General features: G+C 42.3%; 1 protein-coding gene across 5 annotated transcripts in view; it reads right to left on the bottom strand.

Moving 5' to 3' along the window:
• Positions 1 to 14,737, bottom strand: part of INTS14 (integrator complex subunit 14) — a 41,709-nt gene that overhangs the window by 13,297 nt on the left and 13,675 nt on the right. For 4 of the 5 annotated variants that reach the window (XR_009518469.1, XR_009518468.1, XM_060005754.1 and 1 more), the window contains exons 7-9: positions 11,314 to 11,406; positions 9,262 to 9,406; positions 7,798 to 7,931 (exon numbers count right to left, since the gene is read on the bottom strand). Coding sequence is in view for 3 of the 5 variants with exons in the window: in XM_060005754.1 (XP_059861737.1) it covers positions 7,798 to 7,931; positions 9,262 to 9,406; positions 11,314 to 11,406 (372 nt within the window). In the remaining 2 variants the exon portion in view is untranslated. The remainder of the gene's footprint in view (positions 1 to 7,797; positions 7,932 to 9,261; positions 9,407 to 11,313; positions 11,407 to 14,737) is intronic. The other variant, XM_060005755.1, reaches the window with a different exon arrangement.

Below are 14,737 nucleotides of genomic sequence, written 5' to 3'. Positions count from 1 at the left end.
TATTTATTCCCTCCCTCACGTACTCATTCATCATCTATAGTAAGACCTCACTATGCAGCAAGCACTGTGCTAGGAAGTGTGGCTACAGAAGGTATTGTTCAGGCCTCAAGGAACTTATAGAATTTATTAAATTACAACTATGTGCAAAATACTTTACACATACAACTTCTCTCCTTACAGCAACCCTAGAGGGTAGATATTATTAGTCTCATTAAAGATGAGGAAACTGAGGCTCAGATTTCCCAGGGACTCAGCTGGGCCTGGTTTCGAAGACAACACTTCCCCTACTCAACACTGCTGTTCCTCACCTTTCCAAAGTTACTTAAATTCTAGGTCCAGATCCTATCCTACTTTCTCCATGGAGTTGTCCCATATTTTTCTGGTAGACAGTGATTTCTCTAGTCCCTTTTATCCTACAGCACTCAGTGTCAGTACCAAACATTTCAACGTCTAATCGTAGCCTATCTTGTACTGTCTCTAATTGTTTGGAGCCTATATGTGGTAACTGGCTTAGCAGACATTTATGAAAAAAGAACAAGAGATCTTAGAAATAATAAATATGAAAGCAGAAATTAAAAAAAAATCAGTTGCAAGATAAAGTTGAAGATTATTTTACAGAACGTACAACAAAAAATGAAAAAAATGGGTAGGGGATGATAAGAAAATTACACACACACACACACACACACACACACAAATCATAAACATATGTTCTAGAGAGGGAGAACAGAGAATACAAACAGGGGAGAAATCAAAGACATATTCGTGTTCCCAGGAATGAAGAACATGAATTCCTAGATGGAAGGGCCCACTGAGTCCCCAGCCCAATGAGTGAAGAGACCAAAAACTAGGTACATGATTCTGAAAATCTCGAACGCTAGGGCCACTAAAAGAGCCTCAAGGTGTGCAGAGGAAACAGAGATTACTGTCAAAGCCCTGGCAGTCAGCATGGCACTAGACTCTCAGTAGTGACACTGGAAGCCAGAAGAGACAATAGAGTGATGCTTCGAAACTCTAAAGGAAAATGATTCCCAACCTAGAACTCAATATCCAACCACACTATCAATCAAGTGTAAGGGATGAAATACAGACACTTCCACATATGCAAGATTTCAAATGTTCACTTCCCATGTACCCTTTTCTCAGGAGGATGCATGAAACAGGAGAGCCACGGAAGAGCTATGAAGGGAAGACGCGGGATGACAACTATGCAACCAGCCTAGAGAACCACCAGTCCATTCATGAAACAAGAGGGAGGGAGATGACTCCAAGCAAAAAAAAGAAAGAAACTGACAAAAAAATACGTAAAGGATGTATTTTACTTACGGAGGCATTAGTGATAGGTACACAGAAAACAGCAAAGGAAAACAAGAAAAAAGAAGAGAGAAGTAGAGGAAGGCTGCGAGACAGCCTAGAGTGAGGGCTGCGCTCATCCGCTGCTGGCTCCCCTACAGCCAGGCTGCCCAGCTTTTTCCTGCATCCTCTGAGGAACATCAGTGCCTTTCCAAGAGAGCTTTCCTTTTAATTGAAGTTAGAATACATTTATCTTACCCGCTAGAAAAAAGAAATGTCTAATTAAAAAAAAAAGTAATATCTGGAGTAGGCCACGAAGAGCTGCAAAACAAAGGAAATGTGATGTGGTACACCACACAGCTTAGTAGTAAATAATACTGACTTCACTTAGCAAGGACGGAATACTGATTTACCCAAAAAGAACGCTATAACCACACTGCAAGGATTGAGGAAGGGAAAAATGTGCTTCTTGGGTGGATGGGTGGGGAGGGATGGTAGCGGTAAGAGAGCTAACTAGTTTTCCTTAAAAAGTCAAAAAAAAAGACCTTTAAAAGAAAAAAAGGGTCAAGAAATAGCTGTATACTTATATTATTTAGAAATGTAAGTAAACATCAGAAGAAACAATTAAAATTTGAAAATGGTTGTCTCTAGAAACAGAATTAGGAGAAGGGATAAGTATAAACAGTACTATTTTGCAAGCTTTCCTTTGATTAAAAAACATAATTAAAACAGCAGGGTTTCCCTGGTAGTGCAGTGGTTGGGAGTCTGCCTGCCAATGCAGGGGACATGGTTTGGAGCCCTGGTCTGGGAAGATCCCATATGTGGTGGACCAACTAAGCCTGTGCACCACAACTACTAAACCTGCATTCTAGAGCCCACGAGCCACAACTACTGAGTCTGCATGCCACAATTACTGAAGCCTGTGTGCCTAGAGCCCGTGCTCCGCAACAAGAGAAGCCACCGCAATGAGAAGCCCACACACTGCAATGAAGAGTAGCCCCTGCTCGCTACAACTAGAGAACGCCCACGTGCAGCAATGAAGACCCAATGCAGCCAAAAATAAACAAAAAAACAAACAAGCAAACAGCAGGATCTACCATTAAAATGTGCCTACTCTGCGTCAGGTAGCCAATACACATTCCCTCAATAAATTCTCCAACAACCCTCTAAGATAGGTTTTATTATCACTTATTACTTGTTACCATAATGACAATCCCAATTTCCTAGGACAGTTGTGAGAATTAAATGAGATGATACATTTCATTTTGTCTAGCACAGTGCCCGGCACAAAGTTAAATTCAAGAGATGTTAGCTCTTATTATCCTCAGGGAAAAGAAGAACAGATAGCGGGAGGGAAAAACAACATGAATACAGGGCTGAGTAAAGAGCAGTTCCATCTGACTTAAGAATACACGTTAGGACTTCCCTGGTGGCACAGTGGTTAAGAATCTGCCTGCTAATGCAGGGGACATGGGTTCGATCCCTGGTCTGGGAAGATCCCACATGCCATGGAGCAACTAAGCCTGTGCGCCACAACTACTGAGCCTGCGCTCTAGAGCCCGCGAGCCACAACTACTGAGCCCACGTGCCACAACTACTGAAGCCCGTGCGCCTACAGCCTGTGCTCTGCAACAAGAGAAGCCACCGCAGTAAGAAGCCCGTGCACCGCAACGAAGAGTGGCCTCCACTCGCCGCAACTGGAGAGAGCCCGCGCAGCAACGAAGACCCAACACAGCCAAAAATAAATGAATAAATTAATTAAAAAAAAAAAAGAATACGCGTTGACCAGCCAAGCATTGCTAGGTTGGCAGCCAGATCAGAAAGGGATGTGAATGTTACTACCTTAGATTATGGACAGGCAGCTGTGGTGAAAACTCTCACAATAGTCTAGGTTAGGGGTGAGCAAGCTTTTTTTGCAAAGGATCAGACAGCAATATTTTAGGCTTTGTGGGTTATACGGTCTCTGTTGTAAGTACTCAATTCTGCCATTGAAGCAGGAAAGCAGCCATAGATCATATATAAATACATGAGTGTGACTGTGTAATAAAACTGCACAATAAAATTATATTTACAAAATAAGCGGTGGGCTAGTTTGACCTGCAGGCCCTAGTTAGCTGACCTCTGATCTAAGTGAAAGGTAAAAGAAGCCAGAACAAGGCAAGAGCCATGAGAATGAAGAGACAGAATGAATGTAGGAATGCTGTAGAGAGAACAGGTAAAAGAGGTGAAGAATCTCTCTTTCAACAGACACACACACACACACACACACCCAGGTTCTCCTCCAATCACTGTCCTAATTCTGTCCTCTTGTGGTCAAACTTGGCATTTCCATTTCCTCATCTCTAATTCATTCCTCAACCTGTCTCCTGGCTAATCATCTGCTGAAACTCTTACAAAGCCACCAAGAATCTCCTATCTGTTAAGATCAAATGACTGTTTTTTTCTTTAAATGTGATTTTAAAAATATTTATTTTATTTTTGGCTGTGTTGGGTCTTTGTTGCTGTGCGCAGGCTTTCTCTAGTTGCGGCAAGCCGGGGCTACTCTTCATTGCGGTGCGTGGGCTTCTCATTGCAGTGGCTTCTCCTGTTGCAGAGCACGGGCTCTAGGCGTGTGGGCTTAGTTGCTCTGCAGCATGTGGGATCTTCCCGGACCAGGGCTTGAACCCGTGTCCGCTGAATTGGCCGGGGGATTCTTAACCACTGCACCACCAGGGAAGTCCCAAGATCAAATGACTCTTGATTCATAGTGTCTTCTTCTTTCCTCTTGGTTTCCATTCCTTTCTAAAACTCTTTAATCATTTAAAACCCTCATTCTACAGGCTCTTTCAGATTAAGTCCTCAAGGTGCTATTCCTCCTACTGGTCTTTCTTAAAAGAAGAGAAAATCCTCACATGATTTTAAAACGTTTTTTCAAATCATGAACTCATTTCCAGTGGGGACTGTTTTTTCTGCAGCACTCTTTTTGCCCTGGTTGCAGAGGAATTCCTACACAGCCATTTGTATTAGCTTCTGGAGGATGCACCATGGATTTCATTGCTTCAGGATCAGTTTTTGCACTGTTTGGTTTGGGAATGGGTCATGTCGATCCACATGGTGCAGGACTTGGGCTTCAACTTCTCATAGGAGACTTTTATGTTTCTTTATATGCAGAAAAGTAGGTAGAAACAATGGGTAGAATTTTTCTTATCATCCTCTCAGCTTTACTCAGAGATTTCAGCTCTTTGTCTTTTCTCCTATTCCTGTGTGAACTTCAAAAGCCCAGCCCCTGGATCCTAGCTCAAGAGTTGGCAAACTATGGCTGGCTGCCTGTTTAAGAATTAAGAATTTTAAAAATATTTTTAAAAGGTTTATGATTGTGCTACAATGGCAGTGTAGTGGTTATGACAAAACCCATAATGGCCTGTAAAATGTAAAATATTTATTATATGGCCCTTTACTGAAAAAGTTTGCTGACCCTTGGCCTAGCTTCTACGGCCTATATTCCATCAAAATCTTCTTTAGGCTTCAATGGCAAAAGACATCCTTCAGACCTTAAATGACATGTATGCACATGTGTATAAGACATTGTAGGCTGTGTCTCATATGTGCTCATGAAACACTGTACTTCTTTCTTGAATCCCTTTATTCTCTTGGCGTCTGTGACATCCATTTCTTCTACCTTTTCTCTTTGATCTGCCTCTTCTCATTTTCCTTTACTGGTGCCAATTCCACTGCTACTAGTAGTTGGTCCTTTTTAGGAGTCTGGTCCTTGGCTCTCTTTTTTCCTTAACGTATATACTTTCCTGAGGCTATGGCTTCTTACAGTGCGGTTATTGACCTAGATTGTAATCACTTGGGTAATATTAAAACTGCAGGGACTTCGCTGGTGGCGCAGTGGTTAAGAATCTGCCTTCCAATGCAGGGGACATGAGTTCGAGCCCTGGTCAGGGAAGGTCCCACATGCCACGGAGCTACTAAGCCCGTGCACCACAACTATTGAGCCTGTGCTCTAGAGCCTGGATGCCACAACTACTGAAGCCCGCGTGCCTAGAGCCCGTGCTCCGCAACAAGAGAAGCCACCGCAATGAGAAGCCCGTGCACCGCCACGAAGAGTAGCCCCCGCTCGCGACAACTAGAGGAAGCCCACACACAGCAACGAAGACCCAGCGCAGCCAAAAATAAATAAATAAATTTATATAAAAAAGAAAAAACCCCTGAAAGTTCCTGGCTTGAATCCAGACCAAATGAGTCAGAATCTCTGTAGGTAGGGCCCAGGAAACAGAATTTCTTTTTTAAATATTTATTTATTTTTATTTATTTTTGGTTGCATGGGGTCTTAGTTGCAGCACGTGGGATCTTCATTGAAGCATGCAGGCTCCCTTGTTGCGGCGCGCAGGCTTCTCTCTAGTTGTGGTGTGAGGGTTTTCTCTTCTCTAGTTATGGCGCACAGGCTCCAGGGCGTGAGGGCTCTGGAGTTTGCGGCACGCAGGCTCTCTAGTTGAGGTGCGTGAGCTCAGCAGTTGTGGTGCATGGTCCTAGGTGCCCCGTGGCATGTGGGATCCTAGTTCCCTGATCAGGGATCAAATCTACGTCCCCTGCATTGTAAGGCAGATTCTTTACCACTGGACCACCAGGGAAGTCCCAGGAAACAGAATTTTTAAACAAGTTCTCCAGTTTCACTTTTGCATACCAAAACTCAAATTTGTGAACTATTGCCCTAAGCAATCTCCCTCATTAGCATCATTTTAACTATCAGCATTATGCTTATAACTAAAAATTATATTTTCAACTCTGCCCTCTCTCCTGAACTCCAGATTCTCACAGGAATTGTTTATAGGCACCTCCACCTAAATCTCACAGGCATAAACTTAACATGCACAAAAGATGTTCTTCCCAAATCTACTCTTCTTCCTTTGTTCTGTTTCAATTGATAGTACCACCTTTCACCCTATAGCTCCGGTCAGAAACCTGGGATCATTCTCCACTCTTCTCTTCCCTCTATTCTCATATATAAATACTGTTGTTTCTACCTCCTAAATACCTTTTGCATGGATCCCATCGTCTCTATCGCCAGCCACTGCCCCTGTTCTGCCTTTCATCTTCACAACTCCAGGACTGTCACAGTAGACTTCTAACTACAAGATGCCCTTACCTTTTCAAATCCACACTCCACAGAGTTCTTTTTCTAAATGCAAAATTTATGATCTTTCACTTGGATTTCAGCCATACTGCACAACTCCAGGGGGTACCAGTACCTAGAATACAAAGTCATCTAACTGGTATCTCCACTGTTCTCATTACAGCCAGAAGGATCTGATCATATTACTCCCTTCAGTGGCTTCCCAGCATCTGCAGAATAAAGTCTCAGCTCTTCACATTTCAGATGAGGCCTGCCCTGCTGTACCACTGCCAATCTCTAGCCTACCATCTGGCCTTCCCACCCCTCCCTCACACTTTGTGCTCCATTTGGGCAGGATGCCCTTTGTGCCTTCACTAGCTCAGCAAATTCCTCTTTTTCTTCAAAACTCAGCTAGGGTGTCTCTTCTCTGTGCAGATTTTCCTGAGTCCTCTAGGCAGAGCTGACCATCCCCTCCTTCAGGCCAACTCTGATCTTGTGCCAGCTCATGTTTATTACGCCACTCTCCGCTAGACTTTGAATAACTCCTGCTAACTCTTTTAGCCCCCACACCTGGCACAGAATAGGTTGCATGGTAGATGTTCCTAAAATTTAAATGGGCCCAAATAAGTCAAGGGTGACACTACAGCTGGAGCCTGAGTACCTAGGAGTACAAAGGCCTCAATCAGAGGGAGTAGGAAAATCAGAAGAAACAGTTCATGGGGGAAGCGGGGAGAGACAACAGTTTCTGCAATAAACATGCTAAGCTTAGGACTGTGACAGAATATCCAGGTGGAGAGGTCCAAGGGGGAACTGGAAATATAATATGCAAGTTTCAGGGAGAGATCAAGCCAGCACCAGAGTCAGAGATTTTTGGGACTCTGAAGCTATAACAGCTGATGAAATAACCAAGAGAGAATAATAACCCAAGAGAAGAAGGCAAAGAACACCACCTTGGGAATCATGAGGCAAGAGGAAGAAAAGACAAGATGACAAGAAAGAAAAGTTGCCAAGGAAAAAGATAAGTACTAGGTGAATGCAATGTTAGGAAAACTAAGGGAAAATAGTTTCAAGAAGGAATGGGATTAATTATCTATGAATGACTAGGGGTACCCGGGTTGAAAATAGTACACTAAAGAAAAAAGTTTATGGAGAATAGCTTTTCACTCCAAACATTTAGAGCATTTATTTTTACTTGAAGCAACCTAAATATTTGTTTCCCCTGAGCTGTAAAATTAAAAGTGCAAACATCAAACTCTCTTGGGGTTCTCCATGTACATATCCAGAGTCAGAAACCACAGGGCACTCATAAGAGAAATCACGCAGCTCTCTGACTGCACAGACAGAGCCATTCTGAACAGCAGAGAGAAAACAAAGTCAGGATAAATAAAATCTAATCTGGGTTATACCTGAAATAGGACCCAACTGTGCCATTTTCCCTAGCCATGGAAGAGGTTCTGGGCCAGGCTCAAAGAGAGACATCATGAGGTTTGATTTCTTCTTGCTGTCAGCTTGGGAGTAGAGCATTCCGTGCCATTCAGGACTAGATGGAGAGAAGATGGAAGATCAGAAGAACATCAAGCCTGGGACTATCAAGTTAAATAACTCTAGCCTGTGTTTTTCTCTTGAGAGACATGGTTTTCAGCTTTGAAATTAGGTGCATTACTTTTACTAAAGTCAAATCCTAAACCTAAAAATGCATACTGATGTCCCCTAATATTACCATTCCTTGGGGACAGGTATTATTATTCAATTATGTAGATATGGAAATCAAAAGCAGTCTTAAAAGAGAAAAAAAAAAATCACAAGGGCAGCAAGTAGCTGCAGGGGTGGTGACAAGTAAGGGCTGAGACCTATAGGTTTTTTCAGCCGCCTCCGAATCATTCACAGCAGTACCACAGAGAGAAGCCCTTCTAACAAAGGGCACAAGGCCATCACCCAGCTCTGCTCCCACTTCTCAAAGGGCCCCAGGTGATTCTCCTACTCAGAGACAGTACAAGTAGCCTGAGTACCAAGAAATATAGCAAACTGATACCTAATAAGAATTGCATTTTTCTTTCTGGATCAGCTAATTTTAACTCAAGCAGAAAAGGAGCCATGCTTCCTCTGAGCATTCCTAACCTCTTGATTTTCTCTACCAGTCAATCCCAGGTGATGGCCAGAAGATGACCTCTTCTTCTCTGACAACAGGTATTATAGAAAGGGAAGCAGAGAGTTTTGCAGATTTTGAGACTACAGCGAAAAGTGAAAGCTAGAAGGGCTTTCCTCATAGGGAAGGAATACAGCAGAGCGGTTACGAGCATGGGCTATGGAGTCACAATACGTGGATAAGAGCCTGGCTCTTTCATTTACTAGCTGTGTGACCTTGAGCAAGTACCATGACTTGCTCTCGAAGCCTCAGTTTCTTCATCTAAGGAATGGGGATAATACTGATACCTCCTGTGTAGTGAGGTATATAAAGTGCGTAGAGAAGTACCTGGCACATGGTAAAATGTTCAATGTTATCGGTATGTTTTTTCATTTAGTTTTACCTCCTCATTCTATAGCTGAGGAGTCTGTGCATACTGCATAAGATCCTACAAGTTAGTAGCATTACTTAAACTGACTCCAGGTTTCCTAGATAGGATGGAAAAGAGGAAAACTGAGAAAAGATATTATATAAAGGTAGTATAATTAAAAGACTCACTCTGTACTTATTCTAGGGGATGCTTTAAAGAGTAGTGTAGAAGGTGATAGTACGTGGGAAGGATATGGCAGAAAGAGAAAAAAAGTGACGAGATCCTTTCTATTGTTTCTTTCAGAAAAGTCTGGGGAATACTTCACTATAAATTGATTCTCCCTTTCACTCAACCAAAGGTAAAAAAGTTTCTTACCCTAATTGAACTATCGCCACCATTCCTTCCACTTTTAGGCTGCCATGGAGCAGGACACAAAAGTTGGGGATTTTGCCTGCAATCTGATTGGCTGAATTTTCATCTTCGTTGTCATCTGTTATACCAGTACCCACCTCATCACCTTCTATGAAAAGAAGAGAAAACCAGTCAGACTGAGATTAGCTACAAAAACTCCAAACTCCACTTGTACTCTTGGCTCTTTCTAGCCTTGGAAGGAAAGTATACAAAATTATAAAGGAATATTATAACAAGTAAGAAAAACTCATATTCTGGTTTTCCTATGTCCAAATAAAAATCAGTTTTCACATGTTATATGAATTCCACTTATATGAAACATCCAGAAGAGGCAAATCTATACAGATAGGATATCAGTAGTTACCTGAGGCTGAGAGAGATGGAAGGTTATGGGTTGATAGCTAAAAGGTTTCTTTCTGAGGTAGTGAAAATTCTAAAATTCTGATTCAAAAATTGTGGTTATGGTTGCATAACTTTGTAAATACACTAAAAACTACTGAATTGTACACTTTAAATGGGTGAAATGTATGGTATATGAATTATATTTCAGTGAAGCTGCTACACAAAAAATCAGCTTTCCATAGTTTCTACTGGAACACTAAGCTAGAGGCTCTCTGGGGGTTTCAGGCACCATCGAAACAGAAACAGATTCAGAGATGTCAAGAGTGTTCTCAACTGACAGCCTTCAGGCAGCACGTGGATGGGACACCCCAAAGAACAGTGACTACTCCATAAGCTTCTTGACTCACTTCTCCAACTCCAGGTTCTCTCATACACTCTGCTGACAAATGAATGAATCTTCCTCCAATTAACTTCCTTCTGGAACTATCTGTGTACTCAAGCTGATTCAAAGACTTTCTAATTCAATAGAAAGATCTTCCTGGTTTAGTTTGACATTCAACAGCCCTTACAACACAGCTCCATTTTGCCTTCCCATACTTTTCTTCCCACTGTTTTCCTATACAAACTCTTTGTTTTGCCCACTTTCTTTCTTGGCAATTTATATGGGCACGCAGAATTCCCAGGACCTTAGGAATAAGGTAAACTCAGTTGTTATCAATATCAATAACAGTAAGGTAAAGTATAAACAAAAGGATCATAATCGGTCATCTGTGAGAACATATCAAAGATTCTGTCTATGAATATGTGATGGAGGATTATGGAATACCTAACACTCCAACTGAGATAACCATGAGTAAATGGAATGTGGTCATAACTCAGTGAGTGGAAACCTGATTGTATATACTTCTTGGAGAAAGCTGGTGAATATAAAGGAGACGGTCAGCCTAAAACATAGAAAAGAGAAGTTTAAAGTGCTAGAGACTAACATTCCCCAGAGAGATGCTGAACGTAGGAGATGACTTTATAGTTGCTGGAGAAATACATTCTGCAGTAATGAGGCCTCACAAGGACCTGGATTCATTCACTCATTCAACAGTATTTACTGAGTATCTACTATGTGCTAGGCACCAGTAGAGAACAGGTGTGGTTTCTCCCCTTATAAAGCTGTATTCCACATTGATCAGGCAACCTTCTGAGAACTACTTTGGTTTCCCCAGCATGCTCCCACAGGGAAAGGCAGAGCCCAGGATGAGGGACTAAGCACTGTCATCTCTAAAGAGGATTTCCACTGTAAATTAACGAAGCAGCACACAATAAATATGTGTCAAAATGCTTTCCAGGGCTTCCTTGGTGGCGCAGTGGTTGAGAGTCTGCCTGCCAATGCAGGGGACACAGGTTCGTGCCCCGGTCTGGGAAGATCCCACATGCCACGGAGCGGTTAGGCCCGTGAGCCATGGCTGCTGAGCCTGCGCGTCCGGAGCCTGTGCTCCGCAACGGGAGAGCCACAACAGTGAGAGGCCCACGTACCGCAAAAAAACACCAAAAAACCCAATCTAATAACTACTCCTTTCCCCCAAATTCTGCAAAATGGGCTATTCTACTATCTTACATTTAAGAATAACTTTAGATAATAAGATACTTCATATGTATCACTGGAATAGGAAGAGAACTCACCTTTGTTAAGTGCTATAGGTAGAACCAGATGTCTGGACAGAACAGGGGGACTTGAAATATCAGCTATATCAATAAATCCCACTATTTCCAAATCTGAAAAGAAGGAATCAACATAGAATTAACTCGTAACAAACAATAAATGCTGGAGACGGTGTGGAGAAAAGGGAACCATCCTACACTGTTGGTGGGAATGTACCAATAAACTGGTACAGCCTCTACAGAGAACAGTATGGAGGTTCCTTAAAAAACTAAAAACTGAGCTACCATGTGACCCAGCAATCCCACTCCTGGGCATATATCCGGAGAAATCTGTAAGGATGCATGCACCCTGATGTTCACTGTAGCACTATTTACAATAGCCAGGACATGGAAGCTACCTAAATGTCCATCGACAGAGGAATGGATCAAGAAGATGTGGCACATATATACAATGGAATATTACTCAGCCATAAAAGGAATGAAATAATGCCATTTGCAGTGACATGGATGGACCCAGAGATTGTCATACAGAGTAAAGTAAGTCAGAAAGAGAAAGAAAAATATCGTAAAATATCACTCGTATGTGGAATCTAGAAAAATGGTACAGGATTTCCCTGGTGGTTCAGGGGTTAAGAATCTACCTGCCAATACAGGGGACATGGGTTCGATCCCTGGTCTGGGAAGATCCCACAGGCCCCGGAGCAACTAAGCCCACGCACCGCAACTACTGAAGCATGCGCGCCTAGCGCCTGTGCTCTGAAATAAGAGAAGCCACCGCAATAAGAAGCCCGCACACCGCAACGAAGAGTAGCTCCCGTTCGCTGCAAGTAGAGAAAGCACACACCCAGCAACGAAGACCCAATGCATCCAAAAAAAAAAAAAAAAAAAAAAGAAAAGAAAAATGGTACAGATGAACTTACTTGCAAAGCAGAAACAGAGACACAGATGTAGAAAACAAACTTATGGTTATCAAGGGGGGAAGGGGGAATGGGATGAATTGGGAAATTGGGATTCACACATATACACTACTGTATATAAAATAGATAACTGGGCTTCTCTGGTGGCGCAGTGGTTGAGAGTCCGCCTGCCGATGCAGGGGAAACGGGTTCGTGCCCCGGTCTGGGAGGATCCCACATGCCGCGGAGCGGCTGGGCCCGTGAGCCATGGCCGCTGAGCCTGCGTGTCCGGAGCCTGTGCTCCGCAACGAGAGAGGCCACAACAGTGAGAGGCCCGCGTACCGCAAAAAAAAAAAAGAAAAAGATAACTAATGAGAACCTACTGTATAGCACAGGGAACTCTACTCAGTGCTCTGTGGTGACCTAAATGGGAAGGAAATCTAAAAAAGAGTGGATATATGTGTATGTATAACTGATTCACTTTGCTGAAACTAACACAACATTGTAAAGCAACTATACTCCAATAAAAATTAATTAAAAACAAAGAATTAATTTGTTATGGGAAAGTACATTATTTTCTATGTACTAGATTTCATAAACACAAGGTTTAGATCGGGAATTCAAATATGATGACTAGGAAGGTTATTAGAAGTTTCTCTGAATGACTCTAATACTTTGCATTTTAAGTAACTAAGAAATTAAGGACAACTGTCTTTTATTTAATGGACTTAAGTTATACGACAAATCAGCTAGACTATTTTTATGAGGCTAGGTCCCCAGCCAAGGCAAAAGCTTAATGGTTAAGTCTCTCTGAATAGTCAGGATGTTCAGGTCACCAGGGGGCGTCATAGTAAAATACTTCCACAACAACTGCAAGCAGCTATGCCTGGAGGGTAAGGCTTTTGCATTAAAACTGTTTCCCTGAGAAAGAAATACATTCTCTACAAAATCAAGGTAGCAGTGTACATATGACAATGGTTTCTTTGCTTTATAGAAGCTGTATTAAAGACCAAAAGTATTTGTTGAAAATCTAAAATAAGTTAAAAAAAAAAAAAGTTGTAACCCAAAGAGTACTTTCTGGAAGTTTTTTCTTTTCTTTTTTTTTTTTTTGCTGTTCGCAGGCCTCTCACTGTTGTGGCCTCTCCCGTTGCAGAGCACAGGCTCCGGACGCGCAGCCTCAGCGGCCATGGCTCACGGGCCCAGCCGCTCCACGGCACGTGGGATCTTCCCGGACCGGGGCACGAACCCATCTCCCCTGCATCGGCAGGCGGACTCTCAACCACTGCGCCACCAGGGAAGCCCTGGAAGTTTTTTCTGATTATATAAGTAGTATAAAAACTTAGAAAACACTAAAAACTGTAAAGAAGAAAAATAAAGTCACTCATCATTCCTCATCAAAGGAAACCTCTATTAATATTTTACTGAATTGCTTTTTAGTCTTTCTTCTAGGCATATACACATTCATATTCTCAAAACAATGTTTTAAAAAATCAGGATCATGGTGAGTATACCATACTTCTTATACATCAGGAAATCTGCTTCTCTGGAGTTTTGCTATCATTACCTTCTTTAGCTGAGTAACGAATGAATCAGCATAAGCAGTTATATATTTTTCATCTGAGTAGAAAAAGGCCTATGTTTTAGTGGTTTAAATATAAGCTATAACAAAAATCTTGGACTAGAAGCTTTTATAAGTTAGTCCATTAAATAAAGGACAATTATCCTTATTTTCTTAGTTACTTAAAATGAAAAGCATTAGAGCCATTCAGAGAACTTCCAATAACCTTCTTAGTTATCATATTTGAATTCCCCACCTAAACACTGCATTTGTGAAATCTAGTACATAGAAAGTAATGTACTTCTGGGAAGAAAAGATCTATTTGAAGTTACTCATCCTAAAAGGGTGGGAGGGAAGTGGAATATAACTGGTTTGAAGGCAACAAAACATTTGGCACACTGCTGTCCAGTCACAATGAAAGAGATGGATGACCTATTTCTAGCAGGAGCAGAAAATAAAGGCACAGAAAACAAAACAGCCTGTGCACAGCCCTTCACTCAAAAACACCCAAGAATGAAATGGATTTCCAGCTGTACTTAATTTTAATCATTTAAAATTTTTTTCATTATATCTTTTATTATTAATTAATTAATTTTTGGCTGCTTTGGGTCTTCGCTGTTGCGTGCGGGCTTTCTCTAGTCGCAGTGAGCAGGGGCTGCTCTTTGTTGCGGTGTGCGGGCTTCTTCTCACTGCGGTGGCTTCTCTTGTTGCGGAGCACGGGCTCTAGGCACGCGGGCTTCAGTAGTTGTGGCTCACGGGCTCTAGAGCGCAGGCTCAGTAGTTGCGGCGCATGGGCTTGGTTGCTCCACAGCATGTGGGATCTTCCCAGACCAGCGCTCGAACCCGTGTTCCCTGCACTGGCAGGCGGGTTCTTAACCACTGCGCCACCAGGGAAGTCCAATTTTAATCATTTGTTGATTGAACAATTACCTAGTGAACATCTACTAAGCATCAGACACTAAGCCAGGCACTGAGGGTGTGCAGTGGTGAC

The sequence above is a fragment of the Delphinus delphis genome, chromosome 2, assembly GCF_949987515.2.
Source record: "Delphinus delphis chromosome 2, mDelDel1.2, whole genome shotgun sequence".
In the NCBI taxonomy this organism is placed as follows: domain Eukaryota; kingdom Metazoa; phylum Chordata; class Mammalia; order Artiodactyla; family Delphinidae; genus Delphinus; species Delphinus delphis.
Note: the sequence above shows the minus strand (reverse complement) of the source record. Positions and strands in the feature narration are given on the sequence as shown.